This window comes from Sinocyclocheilus rhinocerous, unplaced genomic scaffold (assembly GCF_001515625.1).
Source record: "Sinocyclocheilus rhinocerous isolate Xijiao unplaced genomic scaffold, SAMN03320098_v1.1 scaffold1314, whole genome shotgun sequence".
Classification (NCBI taxonomy): Eukaryota; Metazoa; Chordata; class Actinopteri; order Cypriniformes; family Cyprinidae; genus Sinocyclocheilus; species Sinocyclocheilus rhinocerous.
Window position 1 is genome coordinate 292,095 of NW_015644118.1, and position 23,781 is coordinate 315,875.

The 23,781-nt window shown below is 37.5% G+C and overlaps 4 protein-coding genes across 5 annotated transcripts in view; all 4 read right to left on the reverse strand.

The window, feature by feature from the left end:
- The window catches only part of LOC107757997 (glutamate--cysteine ligase regulatory subunit-like), a 7,948-nt gene extending 4,845 nt beyond the window's left edge, over positions 1-3,103 (reverse strand). The window contains exons 1-3 of the mRNA XM_016575618.1: positions 2,797-3,103; positions 871-936; positions 239-323 (exon numbers count right to left, since the gene is read on the reverse strand). Coding sequence (XP_016431104.1) covers positions 239-323; positions 871-936; positions 2,797-2,919 — 274 coding nt within the window. The 5' untranslated portion in view covers positions 2,920-3,103. The remainder of the gene's footprint in view (positions 1-238; positions 324-870; positions 937-2,796) is intronic.
- A 637-nt stretch (positions 3,104-3,740) lies between these two features.
- slc5a9 (solute carrier family 5 member 9) lies at positions 3,741-9,346 on the reverse strand. Its single transcript, XM_016575607.1, has 13 exons — positions 9,208-9,346; positions 9,057-9,109; positions 8,618-8,722; positions 8,289-8,453; positions 7,706-7,811; positions 7,501-7,581; positions 7,203-7,408; positions 6,944-7,079; positions 6,649-6,756; positions 5,899-6,046; positions 5,340-5,511; positions 4,992-5,207; positions 3,741-4,162 (listed from the first exon to the last, which is right to left on the reverse strand). Exons 1-13 carry the CDS (start codon positions 9,344-9,346, stop codon positions 3,827-3,829), a joined length of 1,971 nt encoding a protein of 656 aa, XP_016431093.1. The 3' UTR covers positions 3,741-3,826.
- A 1,138-nt stretch (positions 9,347-10,484) lies between these two features.
- On the reverse strand, positions 10,485-11,742 carry LOC107757989 (39S ribosomal protein L55, mitochondrial-like). Its single transcript, XM_016575608.1, has 3 exons — positions 11,530-11,742; positions 10,976-11,177; positions 10,485-10,716 (listed from the first exon to the last, which is right to left on the reverse strand). Exons 1-3 carry the CDS (start codon positions 11,577-11,579, stop codon positions 10,567-10,569), a joined length of 402 nt encoding a protein of 133 aa, XP_016431094.1. The 5' UTR covers positions 11,580-11,742; the 3' UTR covers positions 10,485-10,566.
- Positions 11,743-11,926: 184 nt separating this feature from the next.
- The window catches only part of LOC107758000 (spermine oxidase-like), a 23,984-nt gene continuing 12,129 nt past the window's right edge, over positions 11,927-23,781 (reverse strand). The window contains exons 3-10 of one of the 2 annotated variants that reach the window (XM_016575623.1): positions 18,216-18,282; positions 15,088-15,268; positions 13,863-14,292; positions 13,523-13,770; positions 13,122-13,371; positions 12,803-12,915; positions 12,486-12,643; positions 11,927-12,316 (exon numbers count right to left, since the gene is read on the reverse strand). In XM_016575623.1, the coding sequence (XP_016431109.1) occupies positions 12,155-12,316; positions 12,486-12,643; positions 12,803-12,915; positions 13,122-13,371; positions 13,523-13,770; positions 13,863-14,292; positions 15,088-15,238 (1,512 nt within the window). In that variant the 5' untranslated portion in view covers positions 15,239-15,268; positions 18,216-18,282 and the 3' untranslated portion in view covers positions 11,927-12,154. Of the gene's footprint in view, positions 12,317-12,485; positions 12,644-12,802; positions 12,916-13,121; positions 13,372-13,522; positions 13,771-13,862; positions 14,293-15,087; positions 15,269-15,414; positions 15,537-18,215; positions 18,283-23,781 lie in introns of those variants that run through there. The other variant, XM_016575624.1, reaches the window with a different exon arrangement.

Genomic DNA, 23,781 nt, shown 5'->3' on the forward strand with positions numbered 1-23,781 from the left:
GATTACGAAAACGATTATTTATTTTTGATAATTATTATTTTATTTCAGTTAGTTTTGCAATAACTGTTGTTAGTTTCGTTTCGTTTTCGTTTTTCATTTATTTTGATTTTTTTTTTTCAGTTTACGAAAATGTTTTTTGACCAATCGTTTTCGTCTTAGTTTTCGTTTACGAAAATAACCTTGATGCACATGCACTGCAGCAGCATTATTTGATGCACTAAGGATCAGTAATCCTCACCAGACACCTTCAGCTCCTCTCTCTCCTCTGGAGTGATGGCCTCTGTGTTTTCTGGAATAGTACAATCCAGAACACTGGGAAGCTCCTGAGGAAGAAAAACAGAGGTAATTGCAAAACTATGCTATCATGGAAAGTATCCAATAACTTACTGGATTATGCATTATAGTTCCATCATTTTTTGGCAATCTTGTGTCTATGAAACTCACTTTACTTTGCATGTGAAAACATCAGACACCTTGTTAATGGACTGCATGAAAGGAATGCATCAATAAGCCTCGCCTTTTGTGTGCTAAGACCTTTACTCTCCACTCGCTGAACTCTCAGGCAGATTCGCTGACAATGGCAGAATGAGCCAGAGCAGAGGCACAGCGGCCCCTTGCCATGGACAATCACCATAACAACTGTCTTTTCATCCCACTGCCTATATATGCTTTAATGGTGCTAAAAGAGACAGACAGTTTGCTTTCCCACAATCCATAGAGTGCTCAACTGTTTATGTTCAGGGGGTCTGATTATTTCATGCAAATCTTTAACATGTCAAAGATGACTTTTTTTTTGCGTAAAACGGCTTGTTTGTAAGTTCTCAAGGTTTCCTTTTCCACTTTCGCAATGAGTGTCATGCAAGGTCTTACAGAATCAAGAGATGACGGCATTGCGGCAAACCACTCGCTCAGTGTGCCTTGGATGCAGTCTTGAAGCTGTGAATTCAGAAAAAAATTGAAAAACATGTTACAACAGGCTACAGATATTATGAAACGTAAAAACAACATCTTGGCAGCTTTCACAAACCATTTCTTAATATTCATAGGCATAGGCATAGACACTTTTGGCCCTGTAGGCTTTTTTTAGAAAAGTCTAATTAAAAAAAAAAGTGCATAATTTATTTATGGCTACCAGTAGCTGTTCGCATTAAATTCAAGGCATTGATGTTTGCCTACAAAACAACCACTGGCTCTGCACCCCTTTACCTAAATGCACTACTTCAGACGTACAGGTGCATCTCAATAAATTAGAATGTCGTGGAAAAGTTCATTTATTTCAGTAATTCAACTCAAATTGTGAAACTCGTGTATTAAATAAATTTAATGCACACAGACTGAAGTAGTTTAAGTCTTTGGTTCTTTTAATTGTGATGATTTTGGCTCACATTTAACAAAAACCCACCAACTCACTATCTCAACAAATTAGAATACTCCATAAGACCAATAAAAAAAACATTTTTAGTGAATTGTTGGCCTTCTGGAAAGTATGTTCATTTACTGTACATGTACTCAATAACTTGGTAGGGTCTCCTTCTGCTTTAATTACTGCCTCAATTCGGCGTAGCATGGACTACACCTGACCCATTAACACTAGCACTCTTTATAATTTTTTTTACACAATCTACTTGTTTTCTTTTTATTTATTATAAAAAAGTGTGTGTGTGTGTATAAAATTCATAAACAGAAAAAAAGAAACATGAAATAAAATGGAAAACAGAAACGCCCTGTTATACACTGTTGAGGGAAAAAAAATTCACATCAAGGCATCATTAACATCTTAGTTATAATCTTACAATACCATCTTCACATACACGTGTTTAAACATTACTGATCCACTTGCATGGGCTTGAACAATAAGCCACATTTTTGTTATTGGATGTCAGAGAGATTTTAGCCAGTGAATATAAAATGCACAGTCATTTGTCAATCATCTGTTGAGATTAAGACATTCTGATGAAAATCTACATCAGCATGACATTGTATCATCCTTCATTCCAGCATGTCGGGTCAGGTCAGGTCACATTTAATGATGTACACTCGATTAGCAAGTGTTACTAGGCAGAAGCATTGCTTGTATGCACAACTACAACTAAAGAAGGTAGAACAAAACCCTGATCATTTGAACGTAAAATGCAAAAACAGTGCGATGCATTGCAATTTCTCATACCGCATTTTGCATACAGTGGCATGTCATGAGCAGCACGAGGCAAACTAGCCACTGACGTCATTAATGGAAGAAGACGGATCATATATTTTAGCCCCGGAATCGTTATTGTGAGCCGAGTCGATCTTAATGATTCGACTGAACCGATTCGCAAAGCTTTCGACTGTAAGGTGGGAGTCATGCCGGAACATAAACAAAGAAACATATCACCAATTTTTTTCCAACAGTAATGACAATATATCGAGGAAAAGTATAATTAACCTAATTAGGTTAATCATGACAGAATCCAAAATCCAGTGTCTACAACTAAAACAACACATTATTTAGAATTTATATTGAAAACATACGTATTGACTCGTTTTAAGCGTTCGTAGATGATACGTCCAGGAACACGAGTGACGTCTCAAAAGATTCTGTGAACCGGTTCGGTGAATGAACCGTCCGAAGGAGCCGATGTTCAAAAAAAAGAATCGGACTTCACAAAAGCAACGGCAACCTTATCATCATAAATAATGGGGTGACCCTTGGCCAAACTCCTTCACCGAACAATATCACACTGTAAAACATGCTATGCCTGTGTTGCCAAAATGGACCAAGATGCACCATGAGCACCACAAACTCATGTCACTTACCTCCTCGCTAGTTGAAGACGGACATTTCTTCTTAAGTCGACTGCGGTTGACTAAATTCCCCGTGTGAAGCTTTAGGGTTGTCGCGTGATTAAAAAGCTGCTTCGCATTTACATGAGGCTCCATTGCTCCGTAAAAATCGGTGACTGGAAACAAGTGTTGTCTATATGTAACTATTAACCGTAAAATACCCTCGGGTACAATGTTTCCCTCTCTCTCGAGTACATTAAACAGTGTAGTATGACTTTGAACTTGTAGTTCATTCAAGTAGAGAGGAGGTTAGAGCAGAGAGTTTCACGCCCACATTAAGAATATGGATGGGTTGCGCTGGAAAACCTGGCGAGGATCAGCCCAAAATGGATCGGATGAGTGATTTAAAGCAACGTTCAAACTTTCCGAGGCCCCCTATTGTCCAACACAATATTCAAATGACCCCATTCTTCAATAATGATAACAAAGCTGCTGGCTTTCAAGCTTATTTATAAAGACAAGAAGTGAATCATAAGAATCACAAATCTGTTCATTTCTACACTGCATGCTCATCAATGAAAACAATTGTTGAGGAGACAAACTAAAATAAGAAATATATAAGTGTTTAGTATTTTAATAAGTTATAATATATAAGTTATAATATAATATTATCTTATCTTACAGCCTGGTGAAGCCCCGCCACTGGGTGAGAATGATTAGAGGCATCTTACTTTTTTTGCTTTGTCATTATGACACAGCACGCATTATTACAGTATATATGTTTAGTTATTATCACTGTGACAGCAAGCTGCTTTTAATCAACTTTAAAATTAAAAGTTAATTCAAAATCTGACTCTTTTTTAAATAAAAAATCAACTCACCAAAATAACAGCAAAAATGTGCTATTCACAACTTTTATTGTACATTAAAGTAAAAAAAAAAAAAAAGACATTGACAATATATAAAATGAAAGCATTTAATTGCAGACAACCAGATGTGTTTTTCACCAGTATTGTTGAATTTCTTAAAAAAAAAAAAAAAAAAAGGGGTCCTTCCAAGCTATTTACGCAAAGTACCCCCAAAGAAAGACATTGACAGTGAGTAAAATAAGGGCATTAACATTGCAGACAGTCTTCCAGGTGTGGTCTTCTTCAATACTGGTGAGTTTCCTTTCCAGAGCCTTCTGTTCCTCCTCACTCATCTCTTGTTTAGCCACATGGGAGAGACCACACAGCCACATTCCAGCACGCTTCCACCATGCAGGCGTATCCTCATCCGACCCCTCTGACTCTGTAGTGCTTGGAGCAGAGCCTGCTGGTTGGGACCCTCTAGCCCAGGGGTCTTCCAGCTCTACACGTTCCTTCTTACTGTGTCTTGTCCACCAGGTCAAACGAACGTGCTAAAATGAAATATAAGTGTTATATTAGCTCATGTTCAGTGTGTGTTTCTACTAAAATATTGTCTTCAATAATGTTTTGTTCATATAAATATGTAGGTAACACTTTATTTTGATAGTCTATTTTAGACCTTCAACTAACTATAATTAACTTTGTAACTACATGTCAACTACCAGTCATAAGAGTATTAGTAGACAGTCTGCTTAATATCTGATACTTTATTGTGATGGTCCCCCAACAGACATTCTACTGACTATAAGTAACTTTGCTTTAACTTTGCAACTTATTCTACTAACCCTAACCTAGAGTTAGATTACATACAGTTGCAAGTTAATTAAGAGTTAGTTGCAAAGTTACTTATAGTTAGTAGAATGTCTAAAGTGGACTATCAATATAAAGTATAACCAATATATAAATAAATAATACATTATACATTCTTTCTTTGCTGTTTTTAATGCAAATACAGAAATGAAAGTATTGCCTATATAAATTAATTTTCAAAATTAAGGTAGTGTACATGTTGTGTTGGTACTTTGAGTAGCTAAAACCTGACAAAACTTATTTTTGTGGACATTAATAGGGAAGAAAGTGGTTCATAAATGAATTAAATTACAATTAAAATCACTAAAATTAAACAAAAAATGCTAAATGTTTTTAGGAGTGGGATTAGTCTGTAATATGCATTTTTTTACATTTTAAACCAATATAAATGCATAGAAAGTCCCCGTGTAATTGGGTATGTAGCATTTATCTCCTTTTTGTACGTTTTGTATACAAATGGATAAAGAATTCTTTAAATGTGTATGTATTTGGATCGCGATCCTTAGTTACATGTTGCTCTGGAATAGGTGCAGTGCAGAGGCTGACAGCTGTGATGATCAGAGCTGTCAGTGCAAGCAGGATGAGAGCAAAATACAGGTAGTGCACATCTTTCAGCAGGGCAGGGCGCAGGTCTTTTTCTCTGCATGATGGGGTGCTGTACACAAATTCCATTACCATCCTCACAGTGCCCACCACTAGTCCCACCATCAGACCCCAAAAAGCACCCTGTGCAAGATAAAAAGAAAACAACTTAACTTGAATGTTTTACAAACTTTTTAAAATAAATGCATCAAGTGTTATAGGCCATTGAACTTTCACTTTATTGCATGGGCACAAGAAAAGGGTTATTTAATTCACCTGTTCATTTACTCGCCCCCATAAGATTGCCATAATGAACACTGTGGTGACGGGAGGTGCCAGGTAGCTAGTGATTGACTGAATGTAGTCAAAGAGTTGTCCACTATTAGCTGTTTGAATGACTGGAATCCACACAATGCTCAGGGCCATTAGCAATAAAATGAACACCCTGTGGATGTAAGTAAACAGCAGCAATTAAGACCCATGATACTCAGGCTGTTCAGTAAAATAAAAGTGTATATTATGGAAAAGGACAAGTGGTCTGATTTGATTTTGAACTTATTCATGTTTCATGAACCTCACTGACAGTTTGTATATCAAGTATCAAAGCTCAAATGGTGCCTTTATCGCCCCAAAACAGGTCAACAAAACCACCCTGATGTGGTTAAACCACTTGGTGGAATTGGTGGTGGACTGGTTCCACTTTCGTTGAACTAGTTTGTATGCATATAATGACAGCATTCACTTCTTTTAGATACTTCAGTTTATTTCTGAAAAATACTGTATGTTCAAAATGAAAGTTTTTCCACAAAACATTTAACAGACTACCTGCCCAGTGCCCACTACCATGAGCTCTCTCTCAGTGGCCCGGGGCCGAATACGTTGCCATATGTCCATGGTGAACAGAGTGCTGCTACTGTTGAATATAGAGGTGAGAGAGGACATGAGTGCTGCCATCATTACAGCGATCATCAGACCTCTCAAACCTACAACACAATTACAAGGAAAGCAAGAATGCATTAGCAAATCAAGAACAAGAGGAACACTATTGTTGCTCTGTAATCTCTGTTGTAGCAGTCAACATATTTGATAGGTTTTGCATCCCTTTTTTTGTTGTTGTACAAGAGCATTATAGGCTCTCTCTCACTACATAAATTATTTGAATGAAGCATTTTGAAGGCACTTAAAAAGTACTTTGAAATATGTTTTCCCATTATGATCTTCAAACTGTCACTCTGCTTATCAAAATCGTATCATAAAAGAACTGGGTAGAAAATAAGCTTAAAATTGAAATTCTGGCAAAAGTAACATTAATGTTTCTCTTAAAAAATAAGGAAAAGTAACTATAGAGACATAAAAAAATATTTAAATGATAACATCTATTATAATTTATCACAGATATATATTATAATTTAAATATTTTATTATAATATAATTATACTATTGATGCTATTTAGAACAATTGTTAGTTTATTAACATTTTCGATAGAATTAATTTTGTTAAAATGATCCTAGTGGACAGAAAATTTCAACTAATTGAAAAATCACACATCTGATTATTCTGAAAAAAAACATAAGGTTGTCATACCCACTGGCATGAGCTCCACAACTAACTTTGGGTAGGCAATGTTAGAGCAGCCAACACTGGCCCCACAGATCTCCATACACTCACCAGGATCCACACATCCTACTTCATCTAGAAAATGCATAAACACCGTCATACTACTTATTATAAAAGTAGAGATTTTACATTTATGCAAATTAATGGTGTGAATAGTCCATTAAACCCCTTTTTATGGGTTAAATAAATGTTTAGGTAACATCTTTCTTAAATCCAGACCATAGATTAGGGGAAATGCAAGGAATGACTTGCAAGGTAGTACTTGGGTAGAGAGCTCTGCTGATCATTCCTGGCATAACGACGAAGAACATAGGGAAGACCTTGAGGTAGCCACCGAGTACCGAACCGCCTTTGGCATGGGACAAGTTTTTGGCAGAGAGAGACCTTTGCACTATCACCTTCAAACATGAAACAGACGCAACTGCTTGCTGTAAAACTATTTTTACGCTTAAAGAGACACATTTGTGAAACCCTCTGCTGAATACTAATTCAAGCAAAAATCTACAGTATTATAAATTCACCTGGTCTGTGCACCACACCCATGTGGCCAGAACAGTGAGTCCAAAAATTAGGCCTGGCCAAGGAAGATCTCCTGTCACTGGATCTCTGAAGATATGAAAGGCGTCGGACCGAGGAAGATGACAAGTGGTGTTGGGAACTGTGATAGCAGGTACAGCTCTCTCATACTGAACCAGCAAACCCTCATACCAGCCAACTTTGTCGAATGCTGTCAGTAGAAATTCAATTGAAATGCAATCACTGTTCTTACCCTGGAATAATTCTTGTAAGTATAACATTTCATCAGCGAGAGATCTATACCTATGAACATGAGGACAAATGCTCCTATTATCATGATGACGGTCTGTAAGGCATCAGTGTAGATAACTGCTGTCAGGCCACCTGCATTAAAACAAGCCACCAATTTAAGCATTTCATCTAGAATCACATTTAGGCATAATGCTGTGACCCATGCTGACCCCCTAAGTTATCGAAAGTATCAGTCATGTATGTGTTGTTTTATTACCAGCTATAGTATAGAGTGCAGTGACGACTAGCAGCACAACGGTGGAGACATACAGGTCCCATCCCAGAGACACCTGGATGAATAAAGCCCCTGAAAAAATGTCTGTCTGGAAAGACCACGGTTATGATTATGAATAACTTTATTACACATACATTAAAACTTACAACTCTGCTGAAATGCTATTTGTTGTTTACTGTTATTGTAGACTTCATAGCATACTGTATTGTTGCGCTTTGGCTTAAGTATAAATAAAAACATGTTTCATTCATGCAATAGACTCTTTTATCATTATAATATAATTTAAATTTAAAACAATACATAACAATATAAAGTCCTCGTCCTTCTAATTTGCATATTTTTGTAATTGAATACTTTTTTTTCTAGTTATATATCAGATTATCATTTTTTTTTCTTCCAGTTTTGGAAAGTGTCTGTTTGTATTAATGTACTGTTGTTTTATTTTCAATTAATATATAACAAGTGCTCAACAAATATACTCAATACATATATAACAAATACAGAATAAGTGTTATATATTATTTAATAATACTTCATTCACATTTATTAAACTAAGGAGTCTTACTGATATCTTGGTGAAAATGTAGAGGATGAGAGAGAGCACACTCATGTAGATTTGGATGCGCTGACCCCCGAACCTCTTCCTCAGATACTCTGGCATTGTGACCACTCCAGCAGAAATATACACGGGCACAAAGATCCAGCCCAAGGCAATGAGGACCCATGCTGCCTAAAGAGCATCATACTTGATGTCTGATAAGATGTTTTGTTTCAGCATGTGATGCATTAAAACGGTCAAACATTTGATTAGCCTTAGACAACTACAAGTGAAATTAGTAATTACTGAAACAACACTGAAAGCTTGTAGGATGAGGACTGATTTGTCAGTCGTGCATTCCACTCAAATCCCCCAACTGCGAGTCCCCCTGCGGCTCCTGTTCCTGCTAATCCAATGAACAGACCGCTGCCTACGCTACTCGACATTAAAGAGGCTCCAATCTGTTGAAACACAACACAAGAAAGACATACTGAGAAAACACTTTCAAAACTAAACAAAGCTATGATAAACCAAGCTGAAAAAGACATTTCTTCACACTAAACACAAATTATCTGTGAACATGATGTGTATAACTGTTATATATTATTTCATTTATTTAATGTAAAACACATTCATTTCATAATGTGTTTATATGAAAAAAAAAAATGTTAGGAGAGTTCGTCGATTTCATTATTTCCGCTTTCCAGATAAGGACTTTAAAAATCAAGATGCTTCCTTGTAGACAGCCACAAAATAAACAATTCCAGCTTCATTAGAGTAAACACAAAAACTCACTGGCCACCAGGTCATGGATTGCCCAGCCAAGAAGTATCCACCCACTGTCGGCTCTGATTGAGGACTTCAAATCAAAAACACACCAGTTCTATCTCTGCATCAAGAATTACAGAATTCTCTACATCAATGCAAATATTACTAGGCTGCAGACTTTCACTTACCCATATTCCGACTGCCAACACAAACACAAAATAAACCACAACCACAGCAATAACAGCAGCCTCCAAAGTAAACTTCCTAGGCACCTCGGGCTCTGGGGTGCCCGTTACAAGCTCAGGTGAAGCTGGCATTTTGTACAATGCTTGAGGCAAAAGTGTGAACTTTGAAGCAGGTGCTAACTTCATTAATAATTAATCAGCCTGTTCCAGAGAATGCTGAGAATGCAATGCTGAGAGTTACGCATTATGAGACATAAAGCATAATAATCTAAATGTATGAATTCCTAAAAACTGGAAAAATTAAGCACTTTTGATCAGTACAGTACATATATACAGTGGGTACGGAAAGTATTCAGACCCCCTTAAATTTTTCACTCTTTGTTATATTGCAGCCATTTGCTAAAATCATTTAAGTTAATTTTTTTTCCTCATTAATGTACACACAGCACCCCATATTGACAGAAAAACACAGAATTGTTGAAATTTTTGCAGATTTATTAAAAAAGAAAAACTGAAAAATGCTCAGTATTTAGTAGAAGCACCCTCTTGATCTAATACAGCCATGAGTCTTTTTGGGAAAGATGCAACAAGTCTTTCACACCTGGATTTGGGGATCCTCTGCCATTCCTCCTTGCAAATCCTCTCCAGTTCTGTCAGGTTGGATGGTAAACGTTGGTGGACAGCCATTTTTAGGTCTCTCCAGAGATGCTCAATTGGGTTTAAGTCAGGGATCTGGCTGGGCCATTCAAGAACAGTCACAGAGTTGTTGTGAAGCCACTCCTTCGTTATTTTAGCTGTGTGCTTAGGGTCATTGTCTTGTCGGAAGGTAAACCTTCGGCCCAGTCTGAGGTCCTGAGCACTCTGGAGAAGGTTTTCATCCAGGATATCCCTGTACTTGGCCGCATTCATCTTTCCCTCGATTGCAACCAGTCGTCCTGTCCCTGCAGCTGAAAAACACCCCCACAGCATGATGCTGCCACCACCATGCTTCACTGTTGGGACTGTATTGGACAGGTGCCTGGTTTTCTCCACACATACCGCTTAGAATTAAGGCCAAAAAGTTCTATCATTAATGAGGAAAAAAAATTAACTTAAATGATTTTAGCAAATGGCTGCAATATAACAAAGAGTGAAAAATTTAAGGGGGTCTGAATACTTTCCGTACCCACTGTATAAGAATACTTAAGAAAAAAAAGTTAATGCTACAATTTAGCAACAAATAAAAAAGGCAGAGAATGACAACAAACATTGCAAGACTTTTTAATTGCAGAGTGACATACAAAATTGCAATATTGTACATGTGAAAACATACGTAAATAGTCTGAATGAGGCATTCAACTGCATCAGTCCATTCATTTCTTCTTCCAGAATTTGCTGTAATCATCAACTTTGAAATCATCCTCAAAATCATCCAATTTCTGTTTTGCTGCCCTCTTCGGTTCTCTTTTCCGCATTCTGATTTTCCTCTCCTCCTCCGAGAGGGTGGTGATGTCCACAGGCATCTGGTAGGGAAAAAAATACAGTAAAAATTATTGATAACTGACTCAAAACACCAACCTCAGGTCCTTTAAAAAAAAAAAAAAAACTGGATGACATTTTGAACTGCCATTGTATGACAGTTCTTCAAAAAAATTGATCATTTTGTGTTCAACTGAAAAATAAAGTATTACATCAACATGACATTGAGTAAATAATGGCAGAATTTTCAGTTTTGGGTGAAGCGTACCTTTAACGAAAAAGCCTTGAATATAAACCACTAACCTTCATTATTCTTCTGGGCTCTTTATATCTGATGTTGATGGTGGACCCGTCAGGTCTCACCAACAGAACCGGATACATCCTCTCATACTTCTGCCTCCCAAAGCGGACCACACACGTTCTGTTGGAGCTTGACTGAAAGACTGTGGTGTGAAATGTGGATGTGGCTTGCAAGCACCTGTGGGTGACTACAGCCTGAAGACGCCTATGCAAAACAATAAACGGAAATTCACAATCTAAACTTTTCTGCGCATCGATGATGTTTAAGCTAGCTGTAGTAAAATCGAAAAATAACGAAATAGCGTCAGAACCTTAATCATCTGATCACATTCAGTGCGAAGTCAGATCGATTGACGGTTTATAGAGACACTTGTCATTAAGGAAATAACGTTAGTTAAGAAAGCAAAATCCTTCCATAAGCAGGTCTAATAAATTGTGAATGGGAACAAAAATATCTTAAAACTAATACATAACTCTAAACACGAAAATACATTCACTACCACACTATACCAAAGACGAGAGAACTCAATGTGCTATCGGTTCATTAACTTACTTACCTAAATATACTCATGCAAGGCTGACCAATTGTATTTAAAGCCATGACCATAAATTTGGCAACACTGGACACGGCTATGTGGTAAATATATTCATAAGTGTAAGAACATAATAACAGAACTCTTCAGAATGAAGAAGGTCACCATCAACAAACGGCATGGGGGTGTACCAGCATAAAATGCTCCGCCTGGAAACTTGTGCTGCAACTGCCAATAGTTCCGCTGTCCGTTCTGTTTGGATTTTTGTTCACATGAAGAAATAGAAGCTGTTATTTTTCCTCTAAATAAAATAGATTCGTGCAAACCAGCTGCTTAGAATTTTAATAATCAAACCAAAATTTAGCATGCAATATTTTATTTAAAAACATAGTTTGAAATTCTGACCATATGTTCATCTCGACAAAAATACATAGAATATGATATAAAAAAGTACAGTATACAACAGTAAAATATTAAAATCTCAGCCTTTTTCTTAATTAAAATAGTTCTGCTCTTTAAAAAAACTGTTACAATTCTTTTATTTTACACAGAGCAGCCTCATGGTGGCGATCACATCCTCTGTCAAAAACCTTTCTCTGTAATTTCCCTGTTATTGGACACTATCACCCAAAGAACCGTTTTTAACTCTCTAAACTTGCTTGTCCAATGAGGTAGCGGAAGTGGGAGCCACTGTCTTCTTATAATGTGCTGCCAGTCTGTCTGCCTCCCTGTGTCCTGAGAGTAGAGCTCCTTGCACTGTGCCATAAAGAGTCTTCATTGTTGCCTCACCTGCAAACAGGACCTGATGATCCTGAAATATATGAAGTGAAAAATCACTTTAATACTTTGACAAAGAAAAGAAAACAAAGGAGGGCCTAATCCTAACCCTCTTTTAAACATACTTCTGTATGAAAACCTTCTCCTTGATAGCCCATAATTAAATAAAAATGATAATCCATTAAGAAAAAAAAAATACATACTTTATTAGGATGCTGGCTGCCCACTAGTGGTTGTGCCAGTGTGTCCATAACTTTCCCATCAACACCAACGGTGAGGAAAGCGTAGGTTCCCTTTATGAACTTGTTGCTGCGCCATTTGGTGCAGAGTATGGATTTCGGCTGAGGAATGTTTGAATGTCCTTGGAAGTACAGAAAATATTAAAAACACAAGATATTTGTGAAAAACTTTTCACCAATACATTTTTTAGAACTTTTAAAAACCTTAAAGTCTTGTAACTTACACATTAGCAAACACCCAAAAGTAATAATATGGATATTTACTAAAGATAATTCTTTACCTAAGAACATTTTGAGATGATCAGTGATCGCAGTTGAGAGTTCATCGTCTGTCATGGTTTCAACCAGGTCAGCTATGTCTCCTGGACACCAGCCAATTAAGATATTGCCAAACCTAGAAAAGAGAGAATTAAAGATGAATAAACCCTAACAAGTAACAATGTTAAAGGTGTCATGTTATATTTTTTTCCTGAGGTACACTAATAATGTTACTACAGCTTTTTGCACCATTAACAGTCATAATAACAATGCTACTACTACTACTTATTATTTTTTATTATTATTACTGAAAATGTCACTGTAGTTTGATACAACATTAACCTTTCTTTGGGTCTCAGGACAGAAAAGTACTGCATGTTCTTGAGCCACTGCATTTTATTGGTGGATACTGAGGCAGGGGTGTCATCTTCATAAATGAGGCTGATAGTACCAACATCACTTTCCCAGAATGCCTCTTCATACTCCAAAAAGATCTTGGCAATATTGCCAAAGCACAGCTTATCGATGGCCTCCATTTTCTCGGTTGGGAGACTGGGGATGAATAGGCTGGATGCGTGTGCTTTTAGACAACCTTTAAAACACACACACACACACAGAGAGAGAGAGAGAGAGAGAGAGAGATCTCTCAATTATAAATAGCAAAATTGATCTCTTAAGCAATTACATAGTCCTCACTTCAGACAGCATCTTACTCATAATACTTAATCCTTATCAACACATACCTAATGAAATGGTCACAATTACATGATCGGCTACAATCTCTTCTCCATTCTCACAGACAATGCAAACTGGGTACTGGCAGAGTTTTTCTTCAGAAGGAGATTCAGTGTGAGCAGAGAGGAGAAGTTCATCATGAGGAGGGGCAACACAAAAAGATCCATCCCATTTGATCTTACTAACTTCTCTTTTCAGCAGCAAACGATCTTTAGGGAAGTCCTCCAGCAGCTTATCCACAAGCTGAAACATGAAACTGACATACATACATAACATTTAACACTAATTGAATCATTTAATGAGCAATAATTGCAAATGAATGCAGATCTTCTTCTCAACCCATCATACCCTGCAATATTGAGACTGTCACCCATGTTGATATAATACTGCCAGGAGTCAAGAGAGATCCTGTGGAGGTCTGAAGCTCCAACGTCAATCAGCATGTCTTTTCCGACCAAAGCAAAAATACTCTGCATTCTCGTTCTCTTGTCATTGTCTTCTTGCAAGCTGTCAATCATACCCTGGGTTTTTTCTGCATAGTGTTCACCTAAACTCTTTCCCGTGTTGGAGCCACGGTATCGAATGATGCTTTCCCCAGCTCCATATGCATATCTGGCGAAGTTTGCATCTACTTTGTGTCCCTTGTTACTATAAAATGCTTCTTCGCCCATCTCAGGGATCTGGTTTAGAAGGCCAGACTTTTTTAGTAGACAGTAGACTGGGTTTTCTTCTGACGCCCCATGGATGTACTCTGCTCCGGTATCAACACATGCATTACCTTTCACATAATAAGAGAAAGACAGTAACATATGTATTGTTAAATATTAATACAGCATAGAATACTGCATTACAGGGTCAGAAATTAACCATGGGGCTTAGGAGAAAGTGTTACAGGAAGTGCCCCAGATATATAAAATATGCACAAAAAACTCCTGTAGTTCTTTTTGTTTTACGTTTATCTTAATTTTATCCTTATTTATATTTTTATTTTATTTTAAAGCCCCATATTTCCCATTTTATTCTAGGCCTATTTAGTGATGGGTTTTAGGCACTGTATTGATAATTTTATTGGATTTATTCAATTTCTTGAGTTTTTGGCATAAATGGAAGACATACTGTGTGTTTATAAAAATATACCCTCATAAAAGTAAAAAATGCCATGAAAGGTCAGTTTGTTGTCCCATCATAAATTGGATTTAAAATCACATGATACAATCTGTTGACACAGCACACACACACACACACACACACACACACACAAAAAAAAAAAAAAAATTTAATGGAAGTGAAACTAAGCCATGGGTTCAGATTTTAGCTTCCTCTAACACACAACCACACATTTATTTGTTTGCTTGTTAAAACAATGATCATATAATAAACATTATTATGAATAATAAATATAATTGACAAAAAGAACAAACCTTTTAAATTATTATTAATAATACTTTCATTTAATAATACTTTATTTAATTATTGTTATTACATTATTGAATAACTTTTAATATTTTATGACATTTTCTATATATTAACTTAATACTGTAATTCTATTTGAGATATAATGAAGGCTATTCACCTAGACTTGCAGTAGCTACTCTTCCTCCGACCCTCTCGGACGCTTCCAGCACCGTGACGTCATTAAATCCATATTCTTTCAGTTTCTTGGCTGCAGCGAGTCCTGCCACTCCAGCACCAACCACCACAATAGCTGGATTCCTGCCTGCCATGTCTATAGGATTACGGTAACTGCAACTTTACTAAAAACAAAATGCATAACATCTTACACATATTTAGACAGTACAATTCCTGACATTTGTATGAAAGGCTTTTATAGCTCTGGCTGAATTCAATTATAGTTTTAGCCTAAATTTACTAAATTAGCTAACTAAAAGTCTTTGCTTACTTTGTAACGGCGCTAAATGCAGACTATCCACCTTCTACCGTGTCGTTGTATCGCTTAGTTCTACTTCCTGTTTTACGGCTATTACTTAATTTTGATTCAGAGGCGGCGATATTTTCTGAGCCCGAAGTGGGAAAAACACATCCTGCTGTTTTTCTGTTTCTCGGCTCGTTGTATGCATATTTCTCCAATAGGGGGCAGAAAATCCTAAGAAATTAAGTCTAATTTTGCACACTTGTAATGGACTATATTTGAATTAAACTTCAGCAGGACTGATGTTACACTTTTCCTTTGAGCAAGACAGGGAACACCAGATTAAGTGTCTCCCTTATAAGTTATAAGTGCACTATATGTTACTTATAGTTATATAGTATATATATAACTAAAAGTGTCAGAGAAAATTATATGTAAAAGAAAAGTATAGGATAAAGTACTATGTATTTGATTATTTAATTTTATTTGTATTCAGGTGATTTAGTGATTTAGCTTTAGCTTAACGTGTTTTGTACTAACTATGCCGAACAACATGACCTGAGGCAAAATATTAGCATCCTATTCCGACCAATATGAGCCAAGAATATTTTCTTAGAACAAGAACAGGTGCACTTCCTTTTCTTTAATGATAAAATGTCTTGTCCTTAGGCTTTCTCTGTTTAACAGATTTTTAAAACAGATGTACTGCAGCACAGAAGCACTCAATGCTAAATTATAATAAGCTGACTGAAACACTCATTTTTAATAAGTGTCTTCTACATTCATCTATCTGCACTTTCAGCTGCTTTGCAAAGCTGACACTTTTCAACACCCAGAGTCTGGCCAGTGGAGAACTAAGCCATTCACTTTTGTCACAAGTCGAGCCGACCTTTTGTTCAGCCAGGCTTGGATGAATCAATGACCTAATTTATCATCTTTTGGCGTCATTGTATGCAGGCTTAGTTTTCAATAATCTGTGCTTTGTCTCAGAGCAGGGTCAAACAGATCTGATCCAGCGGGAAGCAGGTGAGGGGTGAAATCTGTGGCCTTTACAAAAACGAAATGAAAAGACTACACCAACAAACAACAGGCATCTTCTGCTGCACTCAGAGGGAGTGACATCACTCTCATTGTTTATCTTTGTTTGGACAGCCAGTGACTGCATGTACGGACAGTTTTGATTGCTGTTTATCATTGTGAGAGAAATGTGCCCCTGTAAAGATACTTTTCATGCTTTACACACACAACACGCTGTTTATGTGTTTTTATCTGTAAGGAATGATCATAAATCTGTCGTTGGTCACATGAATGAGAATGAGTGTTTTGGAAACATCAATGTGACCATATTCTCAAGATCATTAGATGATGACTAAATGATATTGTGGGATTTGGAGAATGTTTGGTTTGAGAAAGTATTAGTACTTTTTCCCATGGAGCCATTTTTCACTTTTTAATGAAGTGACTTGTCAGTGCAGGAGAATCCAGGGGCAACATCGAACTGGATTCTCTGTTTGTAGACAGACAGGCCCACCCCAAAAACCCAAAGCCCCCAGACACAATATATACTGTTCATTAACATATCTGCATTATATATAATGGTGTGTATTGATATTTATATATATTTAAAAATATATTAACTAAAAAATATACAAATGTCTCTGCATTATATATCAACATATAAAACAAGTGGCATTTATTTTAAAGAAATATAGCACAAGCATATGTTTCAATCAAAACATTTCACAAAATGTTTAAAAGCGTTTACATTATTAGGTTTGAAAATATAAAAAAATAGATATATTTTTCAAAATGAAAACAAAAAGTCTTAGACACTTTCTGTTGTCAAGCTTTATGAATATGATTAGGGTTAATAATAGATACAAGTTGGATAAAATAATTGAAAAGTTATTTCTGAGAACTGTGTATTATCATTTATTTGCAGATGGCATTTGATTTGATATTTAGTGGTAATAGTCCATTCCTCCTTTTATCCACATTTTAATCCACATTCACTGCCAGTGTGTGTGACGAATAAACATTGATGTCTTTAGGTAAATGTTGATTATGAATTGTGTGATAAATTCTATTTTCATATGCATAGATCAAATACATTTTTCGCTTGCACAAAAGGATGCAGTAGGCCTTCAAGTTGGTGGTATGGTCCAAAGATGACAGAAGCTCCAGAGCTCTGTGTGGGTGCAACTTTCTCCCAGCACAGTAAACAGCCAAAAGTAGCCCAAACAATACTATGTTTGTTTTATGCCTCACAGAGCTCATTGTGTGCCTGCTGGTGAGCTCTCAGTTTGTCCTGGTACAATGGGTGAATGGTCCCCCAGGTCGTGCCCGCCCTGACTTCTGATACAAGAGCTGATACAAGAGATGGGTGCCAGTCATGTCATCCGCTTGTCTCAAAATCACCTAACTGGCATAGCTGTATTTGTAAGACTAATGAGAGCATGGCTGAGAGAAAGGCATGATTATGTTCACTCATGTAATCATCATGCCTCAGTGGCCCCTGTCTACCAGGGCGGGAATCAAAAGGAAATTTGAGACGCCAAGCCAAAAGCTCTCATCTTCTCACACAGGGGAAGGCCATTAGATAGTGACAACAGAGCAACTCCTCCCATACATTTTTTTTTTAGAAACTCATCTTAATATTAAATTATCAAAGGACTGCATTAAATAACATGCTTAACCATAATTTATTAACAGAATGGCTAAACTAAATGCCTTATAAATTTCAGCCACCACAGAATATATATATATATATATATATATACTGTATATATTAGGGGTGTAACAATACAGTTACACCATGGTTCAATACATACCTCAGTTGTTTAACCACGGTTTTCGGGTTCGGTTCGGTTCTGATGGCCTGACACATCAGAGTGTTTTCTGCAATTTAAAATGGATTATTATGTCTACTTAAAATTTCTTTTGAGAGAAGTATTATTTTTCCTATTTCTTTTTCTACCCAAAATAGGATGTTTTGGCCGTTATTGAGCGCTAAAAACACATGTAATGTCTGTTTCATTCATACTGGAAGCCGGAGAGCGCCCTTGCACAGAAACTCCACATAAGCATCACAGAAGTAATAGAACTGCTGACGCGCCAGGAAATCCCTAATATAGATAAAGGTAGCTATCCCTGTGACTGAATAAAAGGAAGATAGAAACGTTTTGAATGATAATATGTGACCCTGGACCACAAAACCAGTCATAAGTCGCACGGGTATATTTGTAGCAATAGCCAACAATACATTGTATGGGTCAAAATTATCGATTTTTCTTTTATGCCAAAAATCATTAGGATATTAAATAAAGATCATGTTCCATGAAGATATTTAATAAATTTCCTACCATAAATATATTAAAAATGTATTTATCATTAGTAATATGCATTGCTAAGGACTTCATATGGACAACTTTAAAGGCGATTTTCTCAATATTTTGATTTTTTTGCCAAATATTGTCCTATCCTAACAAACCATATATCTTATTTATTCATCTTATTTATTTAAACCTCAATTAAAAAAATATTGACCCTTATGACTGGTTTTGTGGTCCAGGGTCACATATATGTCTGATTTGATATAATACATTATATCAATCATAATATTCTCTTTTGTTGGACAACAGGTTTAGAATATATTGTGGCATCCCTTATATATATACAATACCACGACTGAGTTGAGACCCTTGAGCAAGGCACTGAATCCCCAACTGCTCCCCGGGAGCCGCAGCAATATGGCTGCCCACTGCTGAACACTAGTGTGTTCACTACTGTGTGTGTGCACTTGGATGGGTTAAATGCAAAGCACAAATTCCGAGTATGGGTCACCATACTTGGCCACACTTCACTTCACTTTCACTCACTTTTTCACTTATATATATGAAAAGATGGGTTCACTGAGGATTACAGGACCATCTTTTCGTGATTTACTATTAGCCTTCACGTACATTATAAATGCAACTATAAAACACTACTATTCATCTTCAAAATGTAATCTGAATCAGTCACCAGTCCAACACTGCAGCTGTGACTTTAAATATTAATGTATCCCTGTGCATCAGATATTTCACTGGCATCTGGCAAGGAACTTTATGATACAGGAGGAGGAATGACAGCCTAAGGTCACATCTTCTGCAGAACAATATTCAGAGCTGAATTAGTGTTGACAGAGCGCCAAATAGCAGTCTAATATTTTAAGTGCTGCTGGTCCTTAAGCTTATTATGAGGTTTTTCTTTTTCGCACATTTTAGGACAATTGAACTATGTTTGTCTACTTTAAAAACGGGTTTTAATAATTTAATAGATACAAACTGCCCCGATTTCACAGTTGGAATTGTTAAACCAGGGTTAGCCATGCGAGAAAAGCAGAGAAAATACTAAACATAAATTTGCGTTTGCTTCTGTATTGCTTTCTGCACGCGCTTTTTTCTGTCCTCCGGAGGAATTCGCGCGCTCACACTTTAAACGTTAACGGTCATAGCCTACCTGTGCTCCGACACACAAATCTGTTTTCGACCTCTCTACTAAATAATTGCTTACAGGTGTCATCTTTAATATTTGTTACAAAATGTTTGAGACCTCAAACAAGGGACTGTTGGGGCTCAAACAACCGCATGAAATCACTTACAACAATATTACGCCGCGCGTCGTGGAGTGTAGACCAGTCGACGCAGCATCCCGGTGAAAGCGCGTTCAGGCGCGTAGTAATCGCATCCTTGTGGGATTTGTCACCAGTCAGCATCGTTTTCTTCACAGGGGAGCGCAGTAACAGCAGGGACAGTTCATGCAGAATGAGTGCTTGACTTCTGAGGGAGTTAGTTAATTTGGACTGAAGAACATCATTACTTAAGAAAAAACGATCGCGCGACCTTCAAGGTGAGTTTTATATTTAAATATTTGGTGTTATTTTTTACTACTTAACATAAAACACGTGACCAACAGATTTGCTGTGTATAACAATTTATAAACCAGTTTAGTAATTATGAAAAACTTGGGGCGCTTTTTTTGCGTTTGTCATTTTTTAAGTGCAAACTTATGGCAATTTATTTAACGTTTTCTTTCATCTTTTATTTATTTAAATATCTTTTTATGTTACTTGTACCTTTTCATTAGTGACTAACGTTAGTATTTATTCACTTTATACACTATCCCAATAAAAATAAGTAGGCTAAGTTTTGTCATATGCACTGACTAGTCATAATAGCTACTTTATATGACCTCATAATGAAGCTAGTAACATCGTGTCCTAACTACACGCGACGCCGCGACAAGCGATAAAAGGTATCTTTTCCATGTTAATCTTAGTTTTTGTCATAACCAGCTGCGACGGCGACACGCGAAGTTTCTATTTTAGAGGCTGGAACAACAGCATACAAACTATGGCAATGATAATCTCAGGTAGGCTACTGATTGTGTGCTTTATTCAATGTTAAAAGTGTCTAATGTGACTTTGAATATCATTTAGTGTGACCTCTATAGCCATAATGATAGCAACTACATAGCTTACCTCAGATCTTGAAAATAAATTAAAGGGGTCATATGATGCTGCTAAAAAGAACATTATTTTGTGTATTTGGTGTAATGAAATGTGTTTATGCGGTTTAAAGTAAAAAAAACACATTATTTTCCACATACTGTACATTATTGTTTCTCCTCTATGCCCCGCCTTTTTGAAACGCGTCGATTTTTACAAAGCTCATCGATCTGAAAAAGCGAGGTGTGCTCTGATTGGCCAGCTATCCAGAGCGTTGTGATTGGCCGAATACCTCAAGCATGAGACGGAAATGTTACGCCCCTCACATACTGCTGATGCCGTATCCGGCCAGAGCGATGAGACAAAAACATTAAAACCCATAATAAACGAGGCATTTATTGCATCCATTGGGGACATAATTACTGATTATAATGACTTATACTGTCATTTTACGCGTTGCGTTGCATTGCGCCGCGTAAACATAAAACCCTGTCTGCATTTGTGATCAGAGAAATGACAAACAACAAGTGCTACTCCACACTGCCCAAAAAACTCGCGTTTGAATCATCAGTGGCAAATGATAAAAGAAAACGTACTTACGTGAGTCAGAACTGCCGGCATTTTAGCCTCAAGCGTGAGACGGAAATGTTACGCCCCTCACATACTGTGATGGCGTGTCCCAGCCGGAGCACAAAAACATGAAAACCCATTACAAACGAGGCATTTGGTGCATCCAGTGGGGACATAATTACTGATTATAAAGACTTATACTGTCTTTTTACGCGTTACGTTGCGCCGCGTAAACATAAAACCCTGTCTGCATTTGTGATCAGAGAAATGACAAACAACAAGTGCTATTCTACACTGCCCAAAACTCACGTTTGAATCATCAGTGGCAAATCCTTTAAATGAAAACGTACTTACAGACTGTGAGTCAGAACTGCCGGCATTTTAGCCTCAAGCGTGAGACGGAAATGTTACGCCCCTCACCATACTGTCGATGCCGTGTCCGGCCGGAGCGACGAGACAAAAACATTAAAACCCATTACAAACGAGGCATTTGTTGCATCCAGTGGGGACATAATCACTGATTATAATGACTTATACTGTCGTTTTACGCGTTGCGTTGCATTGCGCCGCGCAAACATAAAACCCTGTCTGCATTTGTGATCAGAGAAATGACAAACAACAAATGCTACTCTACACTGCTCAAAACTCGCGTTCGAATCATCAGTGGCGACGAAAAACACAGCGGCCTAGCGTGAGCGAAAGCCCCGGCTTAGCCTGAGCTGAAGCCGGGCAAGAGTGAGCTGAGGCGGCGGGGTCGAGAACGGCGGTCCCGGCGAAGGAGCGGTGAAAACGGTGAAAGCCGATCCGGCGATCCACAGCACTAAGTTGAAGTATTCCCTCAGCGACCAACACAGATCAGATCTAGGCATAACGAAGCGGATATCGTCCTCTTTTGGAAGACCAAACAAAGTAGTTTCGCTTTCACAACGAAGCACACAGCGTCTTCAGGACATGGCGGCAGCGGCAACAATACTACAGTGAGAATAAAAGTTACGCCTTCTTTCTTTGCGTGAACATTTGGGCGGCGTTATGCAAATCTTCCCACATAGTGAGGTAGATATGTGGGGGCGTGTTCGAACGAGCCGTTTTAGGTAGGTGTGGCTAACTCTTAACTTTTATAAAGAATATCTCTTTGGATTTGAGACTTTAGTCTTTGCAACTTTACAGATCTTCTTTATGCACCAAGAGCTTGTAACACTCCAAAGAGAAAGGAAAAAATGAAATCGCATCATATGACCCCTTTAAAAAAAGAGCAGTGCACTGCTTTTTTTATGTTGCTAGGCAACCACCAAATCAGCTGTCCTGTCAGTCTAATCAAAGGATTATAGCGCGAGTGCTCTAAAATCTTTGGTTTTTGCTGTTAAGTAAACTGTCATATTAGCAGAAATCTTAAAAATAGAGCTAGGGGTAGCCCGCGACAGCCACCACAAGTTTTTCCTCCATCATTGCAGTCTCTGGACGTTCCAAGCAACAACGGACTTCCGTCACCACAACGGAAGGCCGCCTCCCCATTCATTCAATTGGACAATGAAAAAAACAAAAACAAAACGCAAATGACGTTGGGCACTTTTCTGCTCAGAGTTGATTTTTTTTTTCAACTTCAGGCGCTCAAGAGCCCTCCTACAAAAATGCGAGGTGCAGCAGGCGGCTAAAACGCGGGGCGCATAAACAGCGTGCACTGCAAAATGCTCACTGCCAATAGAAAACAATTTTAAAAAAGGTGCCTCTCACTGCAAAAAACACGTTGTGTCTGATCGGGGCCTAATAGGTTCGACACACACACTGAGATCAAAGTTAGAGTACTCTGCAGGACTGTCTATTCGGTCCTGCATGGTTTCACTTTTTTTTTTTCTATTCCATCGAAGTCAAGTTATTTATATGTCATTGTTTCAGTTTCAGAGAGAGGTTTACAATTGTGTGGCATTAGCTGCAGCTCAAGGGCCTGTACACTTGGCAGCTAAGTGTGCTCATCTGAAAACTTGTTTTTCTTTTAGCGCTGTTTCAGTGTATGCTGCTGTGATAGACGGTAAATGCTGTCAGGCAGACTGTGGGTGTGTGTGGGAGGGTTGATTTCAGTGAGTGTGTTTATCACACACAATTTGAAATGCATCAAGTCAACACAACAGCGCAGTAAAATGAGCCCTCTGTCGTTTCTTACTCTAGCGAAATTATTATATGAACTATGCAATTACGATGCATTCAAAAAATGAATTTTGTGAGATTTCGGTTTTGGAATATGATTATTGACATCACTTTTAGAAATGAAAGAGCTCCACTTTAAAATAGTGCCTTGCCCCTTGCGTGTAAAAGTGTGTGTGTATTCATATCAGAGTGTGGTC